This window comes from Rhineura floridana, chromosome 22, assembly GCF_030035675.1.
Source record: "Rhineura floridana isolate rRhiFlo1 chromosome 22, rRhiFlo1.hap2, whole genome shotgun sequence".
Classification (NCBI taxonomy): domain Eukaryota; kingdom Metazoa; phylum Chordata; class Lepidosauria; order Squamata; family Rhineuridae; genus Rhineura; species Rhineura floridana.
Genome location: NC_084501.1, coordinates 6444778 through 6469214, shown reverse-complemented (window position 1 = coordinate 6469214; position 24437 = coordinate 6444778). Strand labels below are relative to the sequence as shown.

Below are 24437 nucleotides of genomic sequence, written 5' to 3'. Positions count from 1 at the left end.
CAGACAGTTTTCCTCAGCCCTATCTGGAAGGCCAAGGGATCTACCTGGGACTTTTTGCACGTGTGGCCATAGCTCAGTGGGCAGAACACCTGCTTTCATTCAGAAAGGCCCAGGCTCAGTTCCCAGCACCTCCAGGTACAAGGGTCAGGTCGCATAGGGAGCTGCCTTATCAAACTCAGTATTGTACACACTGACTGGCAGCAGCTTTCTTGGTTTTCGGGCAGGAGTCTTTTCCAGCCCTCCCTGGAGATGCTGGGGATTGAATCTGGGACCTTCCGCGTACAAGGCAGGTGTGACCCTTCTCCTTAAAGTCAATCCTGCAACCCGCCCCGACATCAAATAGCGGGCAGACCGTTTTAACTGGTGGGATTGACAGTTAAGTGCAGCCATTTTCTCTTTTAGTAGAAAATATTCTGCTTTGGGGCCTTTTTGTTATTTTTATTTGTTAGAAGTGTTTGAAAAAAACATTACATTGTAACATTCTCTCTCACTTCTTTTGGTACCTCAAAAAGGCACCTAGAGGAAGCTTTTGAAAATACGCTGTGCAGATCCCTCCCTCTGCGCATGTGCGGATCACGGTTTGGATGGTTTTCTTGTTTTTCAACAAGTCTTTCAAAGTTGATCGTTGCAAAAAGAAAAGGCCATAGCTCAGCAGCAGAGCACCTGCTTTGCGTGCAGAAGGCCCCGGGTTCAAACCCCGGCAGCATCTCCAGGTAGGGCTGGGAAAGATTCCTGGACAGCTGCTGCCAGTCAGTGCAGACAATAATGAGTTAGATGGACCCAACTGGTCTGACTACTGGGCTTCCTCTGTTCCCAAATGTCAAGATTTGGGATAAAAAAATGTCATTCGCACAGACTGTTTGGTATCTGTCTACGAAAGCGGGAGCATGGAAAACCGTTCTTGCATTCAGGTCCTGTCTGTGGGCTTCGCATAGTGGGCATCTGTGAGGACAGGATGTTGGATAGGATGTCAGCTTTTTGTTTTGCTGTTATTGGGATTATGCTCCTGTATTTTATTGTTGGATTTTATTAGGAATTATAAATGGAAAATGGACTGCCTTCAAGTTGTTTCCGACTTATGGCAACCCTACGAATAGGGCTTTCATGGTAAGCGGTATTCAGAGGGGGTTTCCCATTGCCTCCCTCTGAGGCTGAGAGGCAGTGACCGGCTCAAGGTCACCCAGTGAGCTTCATGGCTGTGTGGGGATTCGAACCCTGGTCTCCTAGGTCGTAGTCCAGCACCTTAACCGTTACACCACACTGGCTGTCTTAGGAATTGTAAGGATGTATCAATTTATTGTATGTTTTTTAAGATGTTTTTGTTAACTTATTGACCGTTTGAATTTATTTCTTACATTGAACTGTGTGACTTTTTTCTGTTCATGTTGTGAGCCGCCTTGTGCATAAATTGCTATGGAAAGGTGGCATACAAATAAACAGTGATGATGATGGTGATTGACTAGATGGGCCACTGGCCTGATCCAGCAACCAGGCTCTTCTGCTGTTCTTACTGCCTTATACCAAATCAGACCAAATCCATCTAGCTCAGTATTGCCTACACTGACCGGCAGTGGCTCTCTGGGGGGCAATTCTAGCTGGAGATGCCGGGGACTGAACCTGGGACCTTCTGCATGCCAAACAGCTGTTCTGCCACTGAGCTACGGCCCTCGTTCGCGCCAACTCAAACCTGCCCCTCTGCCCCCCCCTAAATTCCTCAGCCATAACTTACCCCATTTCTGGGTTTTGTTGCCACGCCCTTCCACCAGCCTTGGGATCTTGGGTGACATCTGGGCCCAGAGAGGAGGCAAGGCCCCTCTGTCGCCCCCCAAGGCCAAATCGACGAGAAGATCGGTGGGAGGGTCCTCCTTGCACAGCTCCACCTGGACGCTGGGGGTGGACTCTTGGGGCGGCGAGGTTGGCGGGGGCTCCTGAAGGGCGGATGGCAGCTCTCGACCCAAGCCGAGAGAAGCAAGCAAGGCTGTTCCCCGGAGCAGGGCCCGCTGGATGAGTCGGGGAGCGCTGGGACGTTCCGGGGCTGGGTCCTCGGTTTCCAGGGAGTTGACTGGGATGTTGCCTGTCGAGGCGAGAAAGCCAAAAAGTCAAACTGCAACCTGACATGGCATTACAAGACTAAGGTCACACCCATATCATACATTGCTTTCCCCCAAAGAATCTTGGGAACTGTAGTTTATCGCGCACAGAGCTACAATTGCTAGCACCCTTAAATTACAGTTCCCAGGATTCCTTGTGTGTGTGTGTGTGTGTGTGTGTGTGTGTTTATGGGAAAGCCACGTGCTTTCAATGTGCTGTAAATGTCTTGGAGGCTGAAACGGAGGCGGCGTCCCTACCAGCAAATGCAAGCTGCGTTAAGAAGGCTGAAAGGTTGAGGCGGGGGGGAATCCATTGGCTATCCAGACGTTGGTGGAGCCCACCTCCCATCAGCTAGCCTGACCAATGCTCGGGGATGGCGGGAGTTGGCGTCCAACAGCATCTGGAGGGCTACAGGGCCCCAAGCCCATGTGTGGCCCCTTTGTCTCCATGACGGTATGGGAAGGCGGTAGCTGTGCATTTCCCAAGGGCCCTTCCATCCCGGGCTGCTGGGAACTGGAGTCCAGTCTCAGTTCCCTTCTCTGCATCCCACCTCTGTTCCCACTTGTTTCTAAAGGACCCAGAGAGACAATATATAGCACGCAACAACTGGGGGGAGGGGAATGAGATGCATGGAAGCTCCTATGCGTCAAATTCAGCTCAACAGCAACAAGGTGTAGGATCCACATCCTAGGAATTTCCAGGCCTGAAGCATTTCAGGAAAAGAACAATCCAGAGCGGGGTGGAGGACGGTACAAATATACGAGCCACATAAAGAGAAAATGGGGCATGCACGAAAAGCGGAGCTGGGGACTGTGATGTTCCTATATTAATGTATATATGGTAAGTGTTGGTTGTTTAGAAGATACATGGTAAGTGGAGTGAAAGAGGGGGAGTGAATGGGCAGTAGAATGCGAGATGATTGGCTGAGTGTTTAAAATGGCTGAATGTATAAAAGGAAGAGTGAGAGTGGAATCTGGGGGGGAGAAGAGAACTGAGTGGGTTGCTTGGTGGGGTTTAGAGAGTTGTTTGCCAGGAGGGAGGTGGAGTTCAGATTCGTATTGAGTAAAACCATATGCTTATGTGCCTTAAGAAGAAATCTTGTTAATCTTGTTAGCTTTGTTATCTTTAATAAATACTTAATTTGGTTTACCAAAGGCCTGATCCTTGGCTGGGGTTTCACAGACCAGAAGGGAGGGTAAGGTAATGACCAAGGCTGAAGGGGAACTGTAACAAAGGGTGGCAGCGGTGAAGAGAATAACAATACCAGTATTCAGAGTCTCTGGGAATACTAGTATTGGGACGTTACTGGTGGTTGCCTAGCAGGGGGATCTGTTGAGATCTGTGCTAGAGCGGGGAGAGAAACCATAAGAGAGAGCAGTCTGGACTGGTGGAGTCCCTGGTGGTGCCTAGTGACAGGCAGTAGCCATGCGCAGGTAGGAACCTGACAGGGAGAGCCAGGAAAGGCTGTCACATGTGGTGGCAGTAGCGGTGGGATACGAACAACAGAGAATCCAGATACGAATACTAGAGAATCCAGAACAGTGGTGTGGCAAACAGAAATAACAAAACAAGATTTCTTGTGAGAGTGACTGGCAAAGAGTGTGTGGCAAAGAGTGAGTGAACTCAAACACCATGGCTGAATATATAAAAATGAAAAGAGAGGAGCTGGTGGAGAAGTGCGTAACATTCAATTTACCTCACGAGGGTAAAGGGGTAGATGAATTGAGGGTAGCACTTATAGGATTTGCAACTGCCCAGCAAAAACAACCTGTCAGAGAAGAGACCCCAGAAGGATACTCAAGCAATCCCGCTTATATAGAGTACTTGAGAGAGAAGTTAAGATGGGAGGCTGAGGAAAAAGACAAGCAGAGAGTCTTTGAAATGGAAGAAAAAGACAAACAGCGGGTCTTTGAGGCTGAGGAAAAAGACAAACAGAGGGAGTTGGAAACTGAGAAGTTGAGAATGGGGTTTGAGGAGAGGGAGAAGCAACGAGCATTGGATGCTGAATTACAAGTAGAAAAGTTAAAATTTGATAGAGAGAAATTTCACTCTGAGGAGACAAGGAAAGACAGAGATGGAGCAAAAATAAAAATTACTCCAAAGGACTTTGCTGTCTATGAGCCTGGTCAAGATCCTCAAATTTACCTCAGCACCTTTGAAAAAGCAGCTCAGTTGTGGGGGCTACCTGAAGATAAATACATGCAGTATTTATCAAACCTGATTAAAGGGGAATTGGCTGAGGTATACCAATATTTCCCCTCAGACAGGCCTGTCACCTATGCTGAATTCAAAGAAGCAGTGTTTAAAAGATTCAGACTGGGGCCTGATTATTTTAGAAAGCTTTTCAGAAACTGCCAGATACAGACAGGGAGGTCTTTCGTGGAGCTGGGGGCAAAACTGATGGACATATTTGGGAAATGGCTGACAAGTGCAAAAGCTCAGTCTGTGGAGGAGGTGAAAAACCTCATGATATTGGATCAATTATACCATCAGTTACCACCAGAAATAAGGCTCCTGGTCAATGACCGTTCCCCTACATCGGTGCAGGAGGCCGCAGAGATGGCGGATCACTTCGCCTCCAACAGAACTGGCTGGGTGGGGAAAACAAGAGATTTTAAACCCAGACCATATAACGCTGGCAGAAGGGATGTGGTACCACAGCGAGTGAGTCCTCCATTAAAATCTGAAGGGCACAGGACACCCCAGAGTGGATCTGTGTACCCTAAAAGTGAGGAGAAATTATGCTACAAATGTGGTAGACCGGGGCACCTACGTTTTCAATGTGAGGTTGCCAACCCCATTAGTAATCCTTCTCAGACAAGGACAGTGAAAACAGAGCCCAAGGCTTTAGAAACAGCGAAAAAGGTTCAGTTCTGCCAGATAAACTGAACAGAAGTAACAGACCTTGATTCAAGTCTGAGAGAGGAAGTGAGTGTACAAGGGGCAAATTATTGGGCATTGCTTGATACTGGTGCCGTTCAGACATTACTGAGGCCAGATTTAATAAAATCTGAGGTAATATTACCTCAGGAAACTGTGACTATCCAAGGAGTGAGGGGTCAACCAGAAAGTTTGCCTATGGCCCTGGTGGATATGACTTGGAGAGGCCGAGAGGGCCGATATAAAGTAGGCATTAATGCCCAGCAACAAGAACCAGTAATACTGGGAAGAGATGTAATGGGAGCACAAGGAAAGATCTATGTAGTGACCAGACAGCAAATTGGCAGAGAAAAAGAAGCCATATTAAGGGGGGCTGAAACAAACAGGGTGGAATCTGTTAACCAGCCTCAGGTCACCATAGCAACCACTAGCAGGCCTGCTGAAGGAGACAGACTGTATCAAGTGGTCTCTGGGGAAGAAGCAGATCAATTCAGGGAAGAGCTGCATAAAGATATAAGTTTGAAGCAGATAAAGGAACAAGCCCTGACCCAACAGATTCCTTTCACTGACAAACTGAGGAATCAAGTTGTGTGTGAGAATGGGATTTTATATAGACTGTGGATGCCTGCTGAGAGAAAGGATGAATGTGAACCAGTGAAGCAATTGATAGTACCTAGCAAATACAGAACCAGATTGCTAGAGGTAGCCCACGATGTCCCATGTGCAGGACATCTGGGAATAAAAAAGACCAAGAGGAGATTGGCAGCACACTATTATTGGTCAAACATCTCCAAAGATGTAAAACAACATTGTCTATCTTGTGGAATATGCCAAAAGGTGGGAAAAAGTGGAGTAAATACTAAGGCACCCTTAAAGCCCCTTCCTATAATTGGACAACCCTTTTATAGAGTGGGAATAGATTTGGTGGGCCCTTTTTCCAAACCCACAAGGGATGGCAAGAAATATCTATTGGTGGTGGTGGATTTTGCCACCAGGTACCCAGACGCAGAAGCACTAAGATCCGTGGAAGCCCTTGTAGTGGCAGAGGCTTTATTAAAAATCTTTATGAGGCTGGGTTTCCCTCATGAAGTGCTGACGGATCAAGGCAGTGTATTCATGGGAGAAGTGATGCAATGTATGTGGAAATGTTGTGGTCTAAAACATCTAAAGACCACTACTTACCATCCCGCCACTAATGGGTTAACAGAGAGATTCAGTGGCGTTTTGAAGGGCATGATCAGAAGCTATGTTCAAGATCACCCACAAGACTGGGATGAACGTTTGGGATGCTTCTTATTTGCATATAGAGAAGTCCCTCAAGAGTCAACAGGCTTCTCACCCTTTGAACTCATGTTCACTAGAAAAGTGAGGGGACCTTTGGAACTATTAAAAAAATCATGGGAAGGAACCCTGGGAGAGTACAAAACATCTGTAGTAGATTTTGTATTGGAATTCCGCAATAAATTAACATCAATGATGGAGGTGGTGAAAAAGAATTTGAGTCAAGCACAGGAGAAGCAACGTTACTGGTATGACAGAACAGCCAGGGAACGTGTGTATGATGTGGGAGATATGGTTATGGCGTTCATACCCAGGAAACATGACAAATTACAGGCTAACTGGGAAGGACCATATACCATCAGAGAAAGGCTTGACACAGTGACGTATGTAATTACCACAGACCAATTAAACAAAAGCAAAGTGGTTCATGTAAATATGTTGAAGCCTTACCATACCAGGGATGCAAAGGTGTTGCAAGTTACCTTATTCCCTGAGGGAAGTAGGCCTGAACTTCCGGATTTGGTACAGGAAAGCAAAGACAAAGGAGGGGTAGATCAAGTGGAATGGTCAGAGGAGGTGAAGGAGGAAGTAAAAGAGGAGATTCTGAGAGTTTTGAAAACCTATAGGAATCTCTTTAGCAACAAACCTGGCCGAACCAGTATAGTTATACATTCCATTGATACTGGAGATCATGCCCCAATCAGATCTGTTCCGTACCATGTGAATGGGAAAGTTTTGAATGAGATCAAAAAGGAGGTGGAAGATATGCTGGAATTAGGAGTGATCAGGGAATCCATCAGTCCCTGGGCCTCAAGTATTGTCCTGGTTCCGAAAAAAGATGGAACGACAAGATTTTGCATTGATTATCGGCTAATCAATAAAATTACTGTCCCAGATGCGTATCCTATGCCTAGGGTAGACGCAATGTTAGAGTTATTGGGGGCAGCAACCATTATCTCTACACTAGATCTCTGTAAAGGATTTTGGCAAGTGGAACTAGACGAGCAATCCAGAGCCAAAACTGCCTTCAGTATACCAGATGGGTTATATGAGTTTGTGACCTTACCCATGGGACTAAGGAACTCACCAAGTTCATTTCAGAGGCTAATCAATACTGTGTTGCGAGGCATGTCAGATTTTGCAGTGGCCTATATGGATGACGTGGCCATTTTTAGCAAGTCGGTGCCTGAGCATGTCCAACACCTGACAACAGTATTGGAGGCCTTAAGAAAAGCAGGCCTCACAATAAAAGCTAAGAAATGCCAGTTTGGACTAAAGGAAGTAATCTATTTAGGACATAAGGTGGGGAGTGGGAAAATCACCCCCTTATGGAGCAAGGTGGAGGCAATACAAGCGTGGCCGATCCCCTTAACCAAAAAACAAGTAAGGGCATTTCTGGGTGTGGCTGGATTTTATAGGAAGTTTGTGAGAAATTTTGGGGAAATAGCAACCCCCTTGCATGAATTAACAAAGAAGAAGTGTTCTGAGCGTGTGGTATGGACGGATGAATGTCAGAAGGCTTTTGATCTACTGAAGCAAGCCTTGTGCCAAGGACCCATATTAATAGCACCAGACTATGAGAAACCATTCATCGTGGCTACAGATGCGTCGGACCTCGCGCTGGGAGTCGTCTTGCTACAGGAGAGAGAAGGCACCAGACATCCAGTGGCGTACCTGAGTCGCAAGCTGACGCCGAGGGAGAAAAACTATTCGTCGGTCCAGAAGGAGTGCCTAGCGGTCGTGTGGAGACTGAACAAGTTGCGCCCATACGTGTGGGGACGAAGATTCACAGTGACTACGGATCATCGGGCCTTGTTATGGTTGCAGACTATGAAAAACCATAACACTATGCTGCAGAGGTGGTCCTGGGCCCTACAGGACTATCAAGTGGACTTCCAGTTCATCAAAGGCAAGGACAATGTACTGGCCGATGGACTTTCCAGGCAAGTGGCTGGGACTGCAGTGACGTGACCAGACAGAGGAACAAAGAAAGACATTTTCCCCATAGAGACTTTTATTTGTTAACGCGACATATAAATCCTGGAACAGGAATAATACTCTGCTGTTGTTTAAAGGGGGGGAAATGTGATGTTCCTATATTAATGTATATATGGTAAGTGTTGGTTGTTTAGAAGATACATGGTAAGTGGAGTGAAAGAGGGGGAGTGAATGGGCAGTAGAATGCGAGATGATTGGCTGAGTGTTTAAAATGGCTGAATGTATAAAAGGAAGAGTGAGAGTGGAATCTGGGGGGAGAAGAGAAAGAGTGGATTGCTTGGTGGGGTTTGAGAGAGTTGTTTGCCAGGAGAGCGTGAAGAAGGAGGGAGGTGGAGTTCGGATTAGTATTGAGTAAAACCATATGCTTATGTGCCTTAAGAAGAAATCTTGTTAATCTTGTTAGCTTTGTTATCTTTAATAAATACTTAATTTGGTTTACCAAAGGCCTGATCCTTGGCTGGGGTTTCACAGACCAGAAGGGAGGGTAAGGTAATGACCAAGGCTGAAGGGGAACTGCAACAAATGGTGGCAGCGGTGAAGAGAATAACAATACCAATATTCAGAGTCTCTGGGAATACTAGTATTGGGACGTTACTGGTGGTTGCCTAGCAGGGGGATCTGTTGAGATCTGTGCTAGAGCGGGGAGAGAAACCATAAGAGAGAGCGGTCCGGACTGGTGGAGTCCCTGGTGGTGCCTAGTGACAGGCAGTAACCACGAGCAGGTAGGAACCTGACAGGGAGAGCCAGGGAAGGACGCCTCACAGGGACCTCGCCCACATCCGTGGACCACGTTTGATAGTTGGGTGGGGCCACCCACCTGTTAATCAGCTGAGGTCACCATGATGGCAATCAGCTGATTGTCAGCGGTTGCAAAGTGCTGTGCACACAGGGCCTGCACTGATCAGCTGAGAGGTGATGCCTGCAAATCCCCCTTTGGCCCAGCCCTGTCTTTACCTGCCCCACACCTGATGTCGTAGACGCGATGTCAGGGATAGGGCAGGTGGTTGTGGCTTGGCCAAAATGGCCTACTGGGCCAAATGGGGATGCCAGTGGGGCCCAGTGAGGCCAGCGGGCTGGAGACCCCCCACCCACCCACATATGATGTAAAAGGATGCACTTCACCACTGAGCTACAGCCTGTCAGGGAAAACACTGCAAAAGACGCAGACCTGCGCAAAAGCACTGAAATTGGGCAGGGGCCAAAGGGCTCACCGTTTGGGCTGGGCTGGGGCTGTGTCTGTGCAGGAACGGGCAGGACCTCTGGCTCCATGTACCACGTGGTTTCTTCCAGCCGTGACCTCCTCCTGTTAGGGGGACAAGAAAAGGGTTTGCCGCCTGTTCAGGGCTTGCGTGCACCCTCCTCCAGTCACAGGGTCTTATGATGATGCTTGATACTGAGTCAGCCTGTTTGTCCCTCTAGCCCAGTACTGTCTGCTCTGACTGGCAGTGGCTCTCCAGGGTCGTGGGCAGAGATGGTCTTTCCCATCACTTGGCCCTTTTAACTGCCGGGGATTGAACCTAGGAGCTTCCGCACGCTAAGTGGCTGCCCTGCCACTGAGCTACAGCCCTTTCCTTTAGCCCAGGAGTCCCCAAAGTGTATTCTCTACAATAGGCCAGGCAGGGCAAGCAAGGAGGGGTATAATAGGGAGGGAAAGGCTGCCCCCTACCGGCCATTCTGGGTACTGTTCTCCCACGGTTTGGGGGAACTGGGGCTCTTTGTACGGCCATTCCAAGTCTCGTCCCCTCGACGTGGTGACTGGCGCCCCCAGTTCTGATTATTCTCACTCGGCTCCACTTCGATGGGGAGGAAAGAAAGCGGTACAGGCATCAGATGGCGTGTTTGTGCACACAAATCTTAAAATGGTTTAAACCAAAATGGCTTCCTCCCCTTAGGAATAGCTAGAAGCCCCCCCCCCGGCAAGGCTAAACAAAGAAACAGGCAAAAACTACAGCTTCCAGAGTTCCTTGGGGGAAAGCCACTCCCTCAGGGGAGGAAAACTCCATCCAGAACTGGTTGAATACCATCTCCCTGAACTAGAGATCTGTCAATCCACAGCACCTCGGCATTGGCATGACGAAGACCACATTCACACCACACATTTATTCCGCTATTATTTAAACAGCCATGGTTTCCCCCAAAGGATCCTGGGAAGTGTAGTTTGTGAAGACAGCTGAGTGGTGTTAGGAGAGACCCCTATTCCTCTCACAGAGGTACAACTCCCAGAGTCCCCTGGGAATTGTTAAACCACTCTGGCAATTGTAGCTCTGCGAGGGGAAGAGGGCTCTCCTAACAACTCTCACCCCCTTCACAATCTACACTTCCCAGGATCCTTTTGGGGAAGCCATGACTGCTTAAAGTAGAATAAATATATGGTGAGTATGTGGCCTAAGCTTCAGTTTATTGGCCCTCATCCAGCCCTTCACAGAATCCAGGCACCAACTTGGCACTTACATATGAAAATAACCAGAGTCTTGCTGCATCAGACTAAAGGCCCATCTACCGTGGGATTCTGCTTGTTCAGTGGCCAACCTGATGCCCTTGGGAAGCCAGCAAGCCGGACCTGTGTGCAAAAGCACTCTCCCTACTAGTGATTCCCAGTGGCTGGTATCCAGAGGCACGGTGCCTTTAATCCTGGCAGCTGTACACAGCCATGGTGGCATTAATCTCTATGAATTTGTCTTAAGGGTAGATTCGCGCCAAACATCTGACTTCCCCTAAAGAATCCTGGGAACTAGTTTGTGAAGGGTGCTATGAATTTGTAGCTCTGTGGGGGCGAAACCACAGTTCCCAGGATTCCTTGGAGGAAATGTGCTTTAAGTGTGCATTGGATGTGCTTTAAATGTATGGTGTGGATCTGCCCTAATAATCCTCTTCGAAAGCCATCCAAGTTGGTGGCCGGCACAGTCTTTCATGGGAGTGAATTCCATAGTTTAACTACGTGCTGCGTGAAGACTTTTGTCTGTTCTGCATTTGCCAACATTCAACTTCATTTGATGACCCCAATTCTAGCATTATGAGAAGGAGAAACATTTCTCCCTATCTATTCTCCACACCATGCATAATTTTACCCACCTCTTGTCATGCCTCCCTTTACTTGCCTTTTCTCTCAACCAGGGGTTGCCAAACTGTGGCCCATGGACCACCAGTACAGACATGCCTGCTTTAAATATTCATATTGATTTTTACTGCTTCTTTCTCACGTTCTATTTTGTTGTATTTACAGTTTGAATCCTATGAAATGTAAATTGTAATACAGTAAAACACAACAGGAGAAATAAAGGAAGCAATGAAAATCCCATTGAAGATCACCCAGCACAGTGCAGCACTTTGGCTACAACAGGCAGAAAAACAATTTAAGGGTCTGCCAAGAACATCAGCAATTTTCAAGCCGTCGGTGGGGAAAAACGTTTGGGAACTAGTGGTCTAAATTAAAAGCTGTAAAAGTCGTAATCTTTTCTCACAGGGAAGTTGCTCCAACCCCTTGATCATTGTGGCTGCCCTTCTCTGCCTCATCTGAGAAGGAGATCTGGGTGTCATCAGCATTCTGGTGGGACTTCACTCCAAATCCCTGGCAATAGGGGGGCTGGGGGTGTCTGGAAGAAATCTGAATGCTCCTCATTCCATTGCTCAACCTCTCCCCGTTACACTCCCATAGCAATAAACGTTACTCACACTGGATAGCTCGGAATCGTGGGAAGGTAGGAGAGCCACCTGCCCCAACCTCAAAGAAGTCCTTCCTTTTGTCCAGCCCAGGAGAAGCTTGGACTGTGATGCGGTGCTTAAAATCTGAAAGAGGGAAGGGGAGAGAGAGAGAGAGGCAAAATGAATTATCCAGTAAGTCTGTACAGAGTGAAAACAAGATGAATCTAGAAAAGGCCAGCTCAGAAGTCCAGGCTGTGTCAATTCCCCAAAGTTTTGACTCACAGTTTGCCATCCCCATCAGTGAACTTAGGATTGGCACCAGCACCTGGGGTCCTTGGGCAGCCGGCAGTGTCCCAAAGCCTCAGCAGGGGCTGCTGCCTACTTCTACCCTGGGCTGCTGCCTTTTACTGGTATTCTGATCTGATCTGCGGTGGGCAGCTGAGTTCGGGAGCTGCCATTTTAAATTTCCCACAATGCTCCACTGCTCCCAGTGAGGAAGGGAGCATCATTTTAGTTTCCCAGGATGCCTATGTCTTTGTGGGAAAACAAAAATTCAGCTCTGTTGGAGCACTGCTGCTGCCAAGAAAGCAGGGCTGTGGAGTCGGTACGCCAGACCTTCGACTCCGACTCCTCTATTTTTCTACTGTCCGACTCCGACTCCTTCATAAATGGCAAATGTATATTAACTAGTAATAACAAATTTACTGTAGTAAAATGGTAGCACAAGGCATTTCATCACCACCACGTGAATCATCAGGCTAGATTGATAGAACATAAAATATATTTCTTTGATTAAAATTTCTGAACAAGAAAACTTTCCTAAGTTCCTATGAAAGTAAATGCAACAAACTATGCATTTAATATTTTAAGCTGGAGTCAGAGTCGGTACATTTCTACCGACTCCAACTCCGACTCCACCCAAAATTGCTTCCGACTCCACGACTCCGACTCCACAGCCCTGCTAGAAAGCCCAAAGTGCCTGGCATGGGTGTGTGTGTGTGGACTGGGAAAGACCATGCCTGAAACCCAGGAGGGCTGCTGCCAGTCAGTGTAAACCAGGGATCAGGAACCGGTGGCCCTCCAGAGGTCGATGGACTCCATCTCCCAGCATCCCCAGCAGCCAGCATAAATGCTCAGGGATGATGGGAGTTGTTGTTTGGCATCATCAGCTTCCACATTCCTGGGGTAGACAGGACCACATCAGGTACGCCAACAGCTGAGGTGGTATAAACCAGCTTCCTATGGGTCATACTGAGCTAAATTCTACTCAGAGTAGACCCCCTGAAATTAATGGTTATATTTCATGTGTGTTTTATAAACTGCTTCGTGAAGAATGGGTTTGTATTTATCTAAGTCCCACTCAGAGCAGACTTACTGACATTAATGAACCTAAGTCAGTCATGTCTATGAATGTCAATGGTCCTACTCTGAGTAGGACTAGCATCAAATTCTTAGCAGCAGCTAGATTAACAGCAGAGCTGGGGTGACAGACTGTTTTCTTGTATTTTTGTATCGGAATGTTTATTATTTTTCTCATTCATTGATATGTTTTAATTGATTGATTGTTTATTTTAGGATTATTTTAAGTGTTATGAACTGACCCGGACCCTGTGCTCACCATCAGAGGCCCTTCTTCCTGTTCCCCTCCACAGAAGGCTTGGAGGCTAGCAACATGAGAACGGGCCTTTTCAGTGGTGGCCCCCCGGCTGTGGAATGCTCTCCCAAGGGAGGCAACACCTTTTTACTCAGGCCTTTGGCCCTTGAGGTATGTTGTCTTAGTTTCTTTTGTTTGGGTTTTAAGTTTTTATATTGTATGTTATTAAATTTGTGGCATATTGTATGTTTTGAAATCTGTTGTAAGTAGTATGAGGTGACCAACAAATGAAATAAATAATAATAATTAATAATAATGTTCATGTAATCAAACTGACTTATTTGTTGGATTGTTATGCTCTGAATTTATTATTTTATTATTGATGTAGTGACTTCCATTTTTGTTGTGGTTGTAAGCTGCTTTGAGCATATTTACATGGAAAAGTAGCATTCAAATTCAAACAATAATACTAGCACTACTCCTACTACTCCTACCCTAATTTAGTTTCATTAATTTCAACGGGTCTCCTCTGAGTAGGACTCTGTTGGCTACAACCCAATGGACCTAACTTAGGCCACATTCACACCATGCATTTATTCCAGTATTATTCCACTGTAAACAGTCATGGCGTCCCCCAAAGAATCCAGGGAAGTGTCGTTTGTGAAGGGTGCTGAGAGTTAAGAGACCCCTGTTCCCTTCACAGAACCACAGTTCCCAGAGGTCCCTGAGAAGAGGGATTTTTCTAGTAAACCACTCAGGGAATTGTAGCTCTGTGAGGGAAAAAGGGGTCTCCTAACAACTCTCAGCACCCTTCACAAACAACGCTTCCCAGAATTCCTTGGGGGAAGCCACCTGGTGTGACAGTGACCTTAGTCATGTCTGTTCCCTTCAGTGGGTCTACTCTGGGTAGGACTGACATTGGCTACAACCCTATCTTCCTTGAAGGCCTGTTGTCAAGAGAGCACCCCGGGTGCGCTCCGTGCCCCCCCGCCCTCTTTCCTCCTGGTGGGCCGTACCGAGGGGCATGCTGATGTGCTCGCTGTCCCTTCCTTTCAGCTTGTTCCTCTTGAAGGTCCCCTTCCGCTTCTTGACGTGGGGGCGCTCCCGGTTCATCTGCTGGATGAGGAGGCTCAGCTCCCGCTCAAAGACCTCCTGCTCCCACTGGGCCAACTCGTGCTCTCTCTGCCTCAGGAATTCCTCCTGAGACTTCTGCTTCAGGGCCGCCTGCTTCAGCTCCTCCTCACGGCTCAGCAGCTCCTGTGGAGAAGAGGGGGGCACTGGTGGGCCCGGGCAAAGATGGAAAGAGAGAGCCCTGGCTTTCAGAGGGCTGGATGTGGCCACCGTCCTCAAATGAGAGGTGTCGGGGCCTGGGGAGGGGTCACATAGGAATCTGCCTGAGTCAGACCGCTGGTCCTTCTAGCTCATTGCTGTCCACACTGGCTGTTAGTGGCTCCTCCAGGATTTCAGACAGGGTTCTATCCCGGCCCTACCTGTAGATGCCACTAGAGATCGAACCTGGGACGTTCTGTGTGCAAAGAGGTGCTGTACCGTTGAACTACAGCCTTTCCCATCTGCTGTATTTGGTGGAGCTTACTGCTAGGTAAGCACACACAGGAGGGCGCACAATCTGAGGCCTTGATCTTGGTGCATATTTACTCGGGGCTGATAGGACCCAGAACCCATCCATATCTGGAGGACTCCTCAGCCCTGGCGGGGACAATCTGAGCTAGGAGCACCAGTGGTCTGACTCAGGTTAGGGCAGCTTGCTCTGTTCCTATGAAAATTAAGAAAAGCAAAGGAAGTCAAGGTCTAATCAGACATGATATGATTCTAAAAATATATATATATGGAAATGAATAGTGGAAAATATAGTCTTGGCTGCTAGCCAACAGAACACACAATAACGCCCAGTTTCAAATGCACGTGCACTTTACTACAGAGGGTGTGATGTGAATGGTTAGCTCTGTAGACCAAATATACAAAGTGCAGAGGTGTACAAATTCAGAAATATAAATGCAAAGATAAAACGCACAACCAACCTCAAATAATATTTATACTATTTATATTATATTTGGGCATATTGGCATATTATAGACTATTCATTTCTGTAAGTTTTAGAATCATATCATGTCTGATTAAACCCTTACTTTCTTTGCTTTTCTTGATTTGGTCGTTGGTCAAGGATTGTTTTCTCCTATGAAAATTAAACCAAGTGAGCCCGGTTCAGTTCAGTTTTTCACCTGGTCCGTAATGAATGCCTCTCTCTGTGCGGATGCACTTAACCTCATCCCGGATTCACATGCATCCCTAGAGGGCCTGTCAACAGCATACAGTATCCAGCCCCCATATTTAACCCCTGGGTGAGGCAGAGTTGGGGAACCTGAGAGCTACTTGCTATGGGCGGTATATAAATGCAACAAAATAAATAAAAATAAATAAATAAAATAAATAACGTCTTTCAGGCCGGGGGGTACATTCACTTCTGAGCAACCTTCCCTTTCTACACACGCTCACACTCCCCTCTTTATCCAGACAAGCAAAAGACGCATTATTTGAGTTCGAGGACACATCCCAGTCACGTCTAGTTCCAAAACCAGTTGCTCTCCATATATATTTCGGACTACAGCTCCCATCAGCGCCGGCCAGCACTGGCTGATGGGAGTTGTAGTCCCAGCCATCTGGAGGGCACCAGGCTGGGGAAGGTCAGTGTAGAATGCGGCCGGTAGGCTGGTAAGTGGGGCAGCTTAGTGGGTCCATGTGTCTCCATCCTGAACGCACTTGCACTGGTTGCCAGTGAGCTACTAGACCCAATTCAAGGGGTTGGTGCATATATAGCTTGGGAACCAAGTCCCTAAAAGAACGCCTTCCCCAGTATCAACCATATTAGATCCTGTGATCGCCAGATGAGGCCTTGGTGGTGATGTCGCAACTGGGGGGTTGCCTGGTCGGCGCTGAGCTGTGACAGGGCCTTTTCAGCGGTTGCTCTCTGTTTGTGGAATGCCCTCCCCCCCAGTGAGATGCATCTTTCTCCATCATTATTGACTTTTAGAAGGAATTTGAAAACATTTCCGTTTACCCAGGCATTTGATGGCTGAAGGAAGACCGATCCCAGCAACCCAGAGATCACTGGACGAAAGAATGTTTTTAACTTTGTTTAGAATGCTTTAAAAAAAGTTTTGTTTACGTGTTTGCCACCCTGCAATATAATGGGATATGGAAATGGACTGCCTTCAAGTAGATTCTGACTTATGGCGACCCTAAGAATAGGGTTTTCATGGTAAGGGGTATTCGGGGGGGGGTTACCATTGCCTTCCTGTGAGGCTGAGAGGCCCAAGGTCACCCAGTGAGCTTCATGGCTGTGTGGGGATTCGAACCCTGGTCTCCCAGGTCGTAGTCCAACACCTTAACCACTACACCACACTGCCTCTCAATGGGATATAAATTCTATTATTATTATTTTGTTAAATGCCTTCAAGTTGATTACAACTTATGGCGACCCTATGAATCTTTTATATATATATATATTCATAGGGTTTTCATGGTAAGAGGTATTCTGAGGTGGTTTCCCATTGCCTTCCTCTAAGCCTACAGCACCCGGTATTCCCAGGCGGTCGCCCATCCAAGTACTAACCAGGCCTGACCCTGCTTAGCTTCTGAGTACGGACGAGATCAGGCGTGTTCAGGGTAGTATGGCCATATTATTATTATTATTAATAACATCAACAGTATTGATATTAATATTAATATTAATATTTATATATTATTTTATACTGTATTTGAATTGTTGTATTGTATTGTTGTACGTCGCCCAGAGTGTCCGTTGACTCGGACAGATGGGCGACTAATAAATAAAATTTTATTTATTTATTTATTAACAACAACAATAGTAATTCAACAGCAAATAAGTCCTAGATCTGAGCCCAGCTTGGAACTTTAATGTTCCAGCTCCTTTACTCTACTCCTTACCTTCTCCTTTGCCCGCAGCTCATCAAACATGTCCTGGATCTCGACTTTCCAGTCATCCTGCATGGAGTGGAAGGACTCCTGGGGCATGTCGTGCAGAACCTGAGCCTCCAGCACCGTCAGCTGGGACAGGATGGATGCAAAGCTAGGACGCCGATGGGGATCTTGCTCCCAGCACTCTGGTAGGACCAACGGAGAAGCGGGAGGAGGGAGACAAAATGTACAGAGGTGTCAAACCTGTGCTGGAAGCGGCCAGCCTCACAGAGGTCTCTCCTTTTGCATTGTAGAAGCCTTTCTTCTTTAGATGACTAGCCGTTAGATCTGTTCACTATTTATGTGGGACCCCATGATATGCTATACCAGTGGTTTCCCAGCATTTCCCCACGCAGACTACTTGGTGGTTTTCCCAGACCACTTAATGATTTTTCTGCCTGTTGTAGCAATTGTGATGGGCTGTGCAAGACGCTGTGTGGTTTTTAATTGTCTTTTCATTGCTTCTTTTGTTTCTTATACGGCATTTTATCGTATTACAGGATTCGAATTATAATACAGTAAAATACAATAAAGCAGCAGAAACGCCATTAAAATCAATATGAGTATTTAAAGCAGACACGTTATAGACCACCTGAATGACGCTGCTTGCAGACCATTGGTGGAGCGCCTTGGACAGCTCCCTGAGAGTTCGGAGTAAAACCTGGAGCGGTTTCCACTGCCCCACTGATCTGGAAGGCAGAAACAACAGGGAAACCCACAGAACGCAGGAGAGGAAAAAAAACCCTCAAGGCGTCAAGGTCAAACAGAAAACGATAAGCCGTGTGGACATAAAACCATTCAAATGTTTATTCAGGCCTGACACATTTTGGGTTATCAAAGTTCTTCCTCACGGGCAATCTCAAACACCTTGACAGTTATTCCTTTTAGATATCAAGGAAGAACACAGACAAACTAATCCCTGCTCATGTCTTCTGGGTGTCAAGGGCTAGCTAAGGATCCCCCCCACAGTGAGTGGCTCAGGGGTTACATGCCCTGCCACCTGTGCAGCTGTGGGCAAGCTGCGTAGTCCCAAGGAGCCCAGTTGCCCCCCAGCTGGCAGTTGCGGACAAGGAAGGGGCTGGCTTGTGCAGCTGTGGCAAGCTGATCAGGCCCTAGCCAGCTGGGGAGGACGAGCCTCAGAGGGAGGCAATAGGAAACCCCCTCTGAACACCGCTTACCATGAAATCCCTATTCATAGGGTCGCCATAAGTCGGGATCGACTTGAAGGCAGTCCATTTCCATTTTCCAAGAAGAGAAGTGCACTGGGCCTGAATAAACATTTGAACGGTTTATATCCACGCTGCATGTCGTTTTCAGTTTGACCTTGGCACCTGGAGGGTTTTATTCCCCTCTCCTCAGTTCAGTGCCCACTGACATGAAGCCCCCAGCCGCCGCTGGTCCACAGACCACAGTTTGGGAACCCCTGTGCTAGCCCCTGTACAGAACAAATAAATGGTGCTATTTTTGCACGGGAGGGTTTCACCTAGCATCGCAAGGCAGGCTAAAAATGTGCTACTGCTAATGCTACCATCAAGGTGGTAGACTAGCCCCAAAAGATGCTCAGCAGTTGTAGAGTTCGGCAGGGATCTGAACTCAGGACACCCAATACTCCCTTGTACACTGTTTCTCATAGCTCGGTGTTACAGCTCGTGCTCTGCAAGCAGAGGGTCCCAGGTTTAATCCCTGGCATCTCCAGGGAAAAGGATCAGGCAGCAGCTGATTGGGAAGATCCTTCTCTACCAGAGACCCTGGAGAGCCACTGCTGATACAGCAGCGTGCTGTAGTGGTTAGAGCAGGTTTGGGAGCCTCTGGGTTAGAGTGTCAGACTGGGACCTGGAAGAGTTCAAATCCCCAGCCGGGAGAACCATGTTTGTTCACCATCTTGAGCTCCTTGGGTGAAAGGTGGGATATAAATGCAATAAATAAATAAATATATCAGAGCAAACAACACTGGGCCGGATAGGCAGATCGCTTGACCAGGTGGGTTTAAAGCAGCTTCCGCAGTCCAAAGCTGCAGCTGCTCAGTGGTGAGAGAAAAGTAGCCAATACATGCTCAGAGGTACTCTTATTCATTATATGAGTTCATATCTGGGTTTTTTGATGGGTTGACTGTTAAAGGAGGAACACGGCCATAGATTGGAAAGGGTGGCCTTCAATGCGGTCTACAAGATGAACAGCATTTAGCAGTATCGACTGGTGAGGGCTTCAAGGGCTGAAGAAGCAGGGAGGCATTGGGGGGAGAATCAGGTGCTAATTGAGGCTGGCCTGGGTCAGGAAGGAGAGGTGAGGAAGAGTGTGATATGGTGTGGATGTGGCCCCCACCCCCAGTGGACACAGAGGCTTGAGGCTGTGTTTTAAGGAGCAATCTGAACGGAGGCTTTGAGGCAGTACTGGAACTACTCCGATCTAGACAGAGGGGTGGGCAGACAGGAAAATTCCTGATGGCTACTGATTGAACTGCTTTGATCATGAATACGGTGTGGGGCAGGCAGGCAGCATCCCTGGCTGCTATTGGTTGAGCTGCTCTGATGTGGACAGAAGGGTGAGGCAGGCAGAAAAATCCTTAGTGGCTTTTGTTTGAGCTGCTCTGGTCCCAGCGAATGGCGAAGGGCAGGCAGAAACGTCCCTAGCTATTGGCTGAGTTGCTCTGCTCTAGGCAAAGGGGTGAGGCAGGGAGAAGGCCCCTAGTGAAGGAAGAACAAGGATATGAATTGAATGTGTGTGGAAGACTGTCAGGGAGAGATGAGAGATTTTATGGCCAGGAGGGAGCGAAATCACCTGCGAAAACACTGGCCACAGATACTATCTTGTAATATATGAATTTTTAGCATCAAATTTAAATTTAAACTTCATTAAAGCATACATATTTGAAATGTGTAAAAATGAAAATATGACATTAAAGGGGTTTTAAAACATTTCTTTAAAAACTGAAAATAATTCTAATAAACACAAAGCATGCAGATATATACAACTTTCAATATGGATAAACTCAAAATGTAAATACTGAACATTTTCACACATTTTCTAGCACGCTGGAATGTTTCTTTGTGCCCAATCCCCATCAACATCAGCCCCAGCACCGAACGCAGACTCAGCCTTCGCTAACCTGGTGCCCTCCAGATATTTTGGACTACAGTTCCCATCTGCCCCAGCCACCAAGGCCGGGTCTGAGTCCAAAACAGCTGGAAAGCATCAAGTTGACGAAGGTGGCTAAAAATGGTCAGCTGGGGTGGGGGACCTTTTGCTTCCCCACACCCTCCCCACCTCTTTTGCAGGGCTTTGGAGAGGATCCCAAAGAAGTCCTGCCTCCTTTATTTTCCCCGCTTACCTGCCATGAGACGCGCAAAGGGTTCCGGACACGTAGACGGGATAGGAAGCGTCAGCTTGTTTACAGCAACGCCATAGGCCACGGCGAGGCCATCGATGCCCCGGTATGGAACCTCGCCAGTGAGAAGCTCCCAAAGAAGTACGCCATAGCTGGAGAGAAAAGGACATGAGAGGGAGGACTAAATTCTAGAGCCAGCTGGGACCCCACCTTCTTGCGAGGTGGCATTTTGCTATCCTTTCAGAACAGCAGTCCAGATGGCGATCTGGGCTCTTCTCTTCTCCTAAGGTTGTACGGAATCTGAAGCCTGATCTTTTCTTGGGGCGGGGCGGTGGGGGAAGGTTATAAAGGCCCTCCTCATGAATCCTTGGGTTGGGTGAGAATTTCAATTCAGTTCGTATTGGAAGCCGAATCTATCAAATTCGCCATTTCCAAAACAATATGAGGACCAAAATGCAGCCCTCCTTCAAAACGTGCACTTATTTGAATTTTGCAATACAGTTTGCCAACCAAACAATGTTTACGACAAAAATGCATCTATTAGGGGAAAGCGTGCATAAAATTGAATATATGAGTGAAAATAACATATGAAAATGCATTATATGGTGAGAAATGGCTTGCAAAATAATAATAATAATAAAAATAAAATTTTATTTTTAGGCTGCCTGTCTGGCTGAATAAACAGCCACTCTAGGCGGCGTACATAATTAAAATTTAAAATACACATATAAATACAATCATAACATGTTCAATTTACCCACATCTATACACTGTAGAATTAGAATTAACTAGGGATTCTATATGCCCACTGAAACAGCCATGTTTTTAGTCCTTGGCGGAAACCTGCCAAGGAGGGGACATGGCGTAGGTCGTATGGCAGAGAGTTCCAGAGGGCGGGGGCCACAACCGAAAATGCCCTCTCTCTGGTCCGCACCAGTCTAGCTGTTCTAACTGGTGGGACCGAGAGAAGGTCTTGAGAGGCTGATTTTGTCAGGCGCCATACTTGGTGATGCTGGAGGCGCTCCTTCAGATACCCTGGACCGAAACCGTGTAGGGCTTTAAAGGTTAACACCAACACCTTGAATTGGGCTCGGTAAACAACTGGTAACCAATGCAGATCTTCAAGCACTGGGGTGATGTGATCCCGCCGGCGGCTATTCTTAATCAACCGTGCCGCCGCATTTTGCACCAGCTGTAATTTCCGGACCGTCTTCAAGGGTAGTCCCACGTAGAGCGCATTACAGTAGTCTAGGCAAGAGGAGACCAGGGCAGGCACTACCCGCGGGAGCAGATGAACCGGAAGATAGGGTCGCAGCCTCTGTATCAGATGTAATTGAAATGTGTACACAAAAATGTGTACCTGTGTCAAAACTGCCTACAAAAATGTGTTTATTAGGAGAAATTTGCGCTAAAGTGCTGGAGAATTCTCATGAGGAAATTTTAATATGTAAATTCGCAAAGTACTGCAGAAACGTGGAGAACTGAAATGAAGATTGGAAAAATGATAAACGGAGAGGACTGAAATGGACAGATCTTTCCCTCCCTAATTCAGACATCCTGAAACTGTATCCGTGCCCCACTCTGTCCCTTTCTCCTCCCTGTTGATCATCTATTCCATCTGGTCATTACAAGAATTCTGTAACTAAGTGCTCCTCTTCTCCTCGAACTCTTATCACTCCAACTGGTCATTACAAGAACTCTAGAACTGAAGTTACTTTCCCCCCCTCCTCCTCTAACGCTGGTCAGAGTGTTGGACTGGGGCCTGGCAGACCAGGGTTCAAATCCTTGCTCTGCCATGAAGCTCACTGGGTGACCTTGGGGCAGTCACTGTCTCTCAGCCTAACCTACCTCACAGGGTTGTTGTGAGGATAAAATCAGGAGGGGGAGAGCTATGTTTGTACGCCACCTGGAACTCCTTGGAGGGAAGGTGAGATATAAATGTAATAATAACAATAATTCATGTTCCTTTTGTGCCAGACTTTTAGATAGTAAGCCCGAAAGCAGGGACTGTCTTAGTACAGGTATTTGTAAGCCATCCAGGGAGCCTCCCTGGCTGATGAGCAGGATAAACAATGCTTTAAATAAATTGTAAGCACGATTAGCTGAATGTGGTTACAAATCTCCCCGTGTTCGGAAACCTCGATGGTGCAGGACTCCTGATTGTGGGGAGGACTGTAAGTGTATTCAGCCAAACCAGCTGCAATCCCCCTTCGGACTTACCCACTCAAGGACGGGTGGGGGAAGTGTGCTTCTCCGTGGATAGAATTTAAAAATGCCTGAATAGGGATTCACAAGGAAATACTAGGAAATCTAGAAATTAAAAGCCATCTCTTTTTTATACACACGCTTGAGACTGATGGTTGAGATCACGAGTGAGTGCAGACTGAGGGGTTCACGACAAGCTCACCTACTTGAAAAGGTTTTGCACAATACCTATTCTTTTATTATTATGATTATATTTATTGCCCACTCTTCACTGGTAGGGTCCCAGGGCAGGTTACAGAAATATAAAACACAGCATTACAAACCATTACAATACATTGCATTCACAGGAATAGGATGGGTCCTGAAAACAATGCAAAATGGTTTCAGTCACTTGTAACCCAGCTATCTTGTGCATACCCCCTTGTCTCTAGAAGGCAGATTCACACCATACATTTAAATCACATCGAACACACATTTAAAGCACATGACTTCCCCCCAAAGAATTCTGGGAACTGTGTTCTTCCCTTCACAGAGCACCTTTAACAAACTACAATTCCCAGCATCCTTTGGAGGAAGTGATGTGCTTTAAATGTCCATTGGATGTGCTTTAAATGTATGGTGTGGACCTGCCTCCCACACACTCTGCCAGAGTTCAGCTTTCGCACCTTGGCCAGCTCCTTGAAAGTCTGAAGTAAAATCCGGAGTGGATTGCAGTGCCCCACTGACATGGAGCCACCAGCCACCACTGCTGGTTTCCTGATCAGCTCGCAGACCTTCCCCCCTCCAAATCTCCTGCAGGGCCACAGGAGCAAAGGAGATGGCGAGAAAGGCAGGAGTCTTGGGGCTGCTGGCAGAGTGCCCAGCTAGATGCACATGAGGCTACGTGGGAAGGGAGGGGAAGTGCATGTGAGCACCTACCTGGATCAGGGCCTGGCTAAGAGCCAGGAAGGGGTGGAACCTCTCGCTCGGAGCTACATCGCTACTGAAGCTACAACTTTAGCCCAGCCTTCTGGAAAAGGAGGGACCCTCTCCCTTGCGTGCACACACATTTACCTGCCTCGAGGAAGGGCCACAGCTCAGCGGTAGAACATCTGCTTTGCATGCAGGTTCAGTCTCTGGCATCTCCAGGGAAGGCAGGGAGGGACCCCTCTCTGACACCCTGAAGAGCCCCTGCCAGTCAGTGTGGACAACACTGAGCCAGATGGTCCAATGCTCTGATTTGGTGTAAGGCAGGTCCTAGGTTCCTATGTACCTACTGGGGAGTTCCGCAGATGATGGATAATAATAATAATAATAATAATAATAATAATAATAATAATAATAATAATAATATCCCGCCCTTCCTCCCAGCAGGGGCCCAGGGCAGCAAACAAAAACACCAAAAACACTCTAAAACATCTTAAAAACAGACTTTAAAAATATTAA

The 24437-nt window shown here is 47.2% G+C and overlaps 1 protein-coding gene and 1 non-coding gene across 2 annotated transcripts in view; both read right to left on the bottom strand.

The window, feature by feature from the left end:
• The window catches only part of MAP3K11 (mitogen-activated protein kinase kinase kinase 11), a 64804-nt gene that overhangs the window by 3234 nt on the left and 37133 nt on the right, over positions 1 to 24437 (bottom strand). The window contains exons 3-9 of the mRNA XM_061606216.1: positions 20811 to 20959; positions 17453 to 17628; positions 14503 to 14743; positions 11923 to 12036; positions 9917 to 10043; positions 9462 to 9553; positions 1730 to 2074 (exon numbers count right to left, since the gene is read on the bottom strand). Coding sequence (XP_061462200.1) covers positions 1730 to 2074; positions 9462 to 9553; positions 9917 to 10043; positions 11923 to 12036; positions 14503 to 14743; positions 17453 to 17628; positions 20811 to 20959 — 1244 coding nt within the window. The remainder of the gene's footprint in view (positions 1 to 1729; positions 2075 to 9461; positions 9554 to 9916; positions 10044 to 11922; positions 12037 to 14502; positions 14744 to 17452; positions 17629 to 20810; positions 20960 to 24437) is intronic.
• LOC133375279 (5S ribosomal RNA) lies at positions 17069 to 17187 on the bottom strand. Its single transcript, XR_009760126.1, has one exon. It is a non-coding gene; the product is annotated as a 5S ribosomal RNA (ribosomal RNA).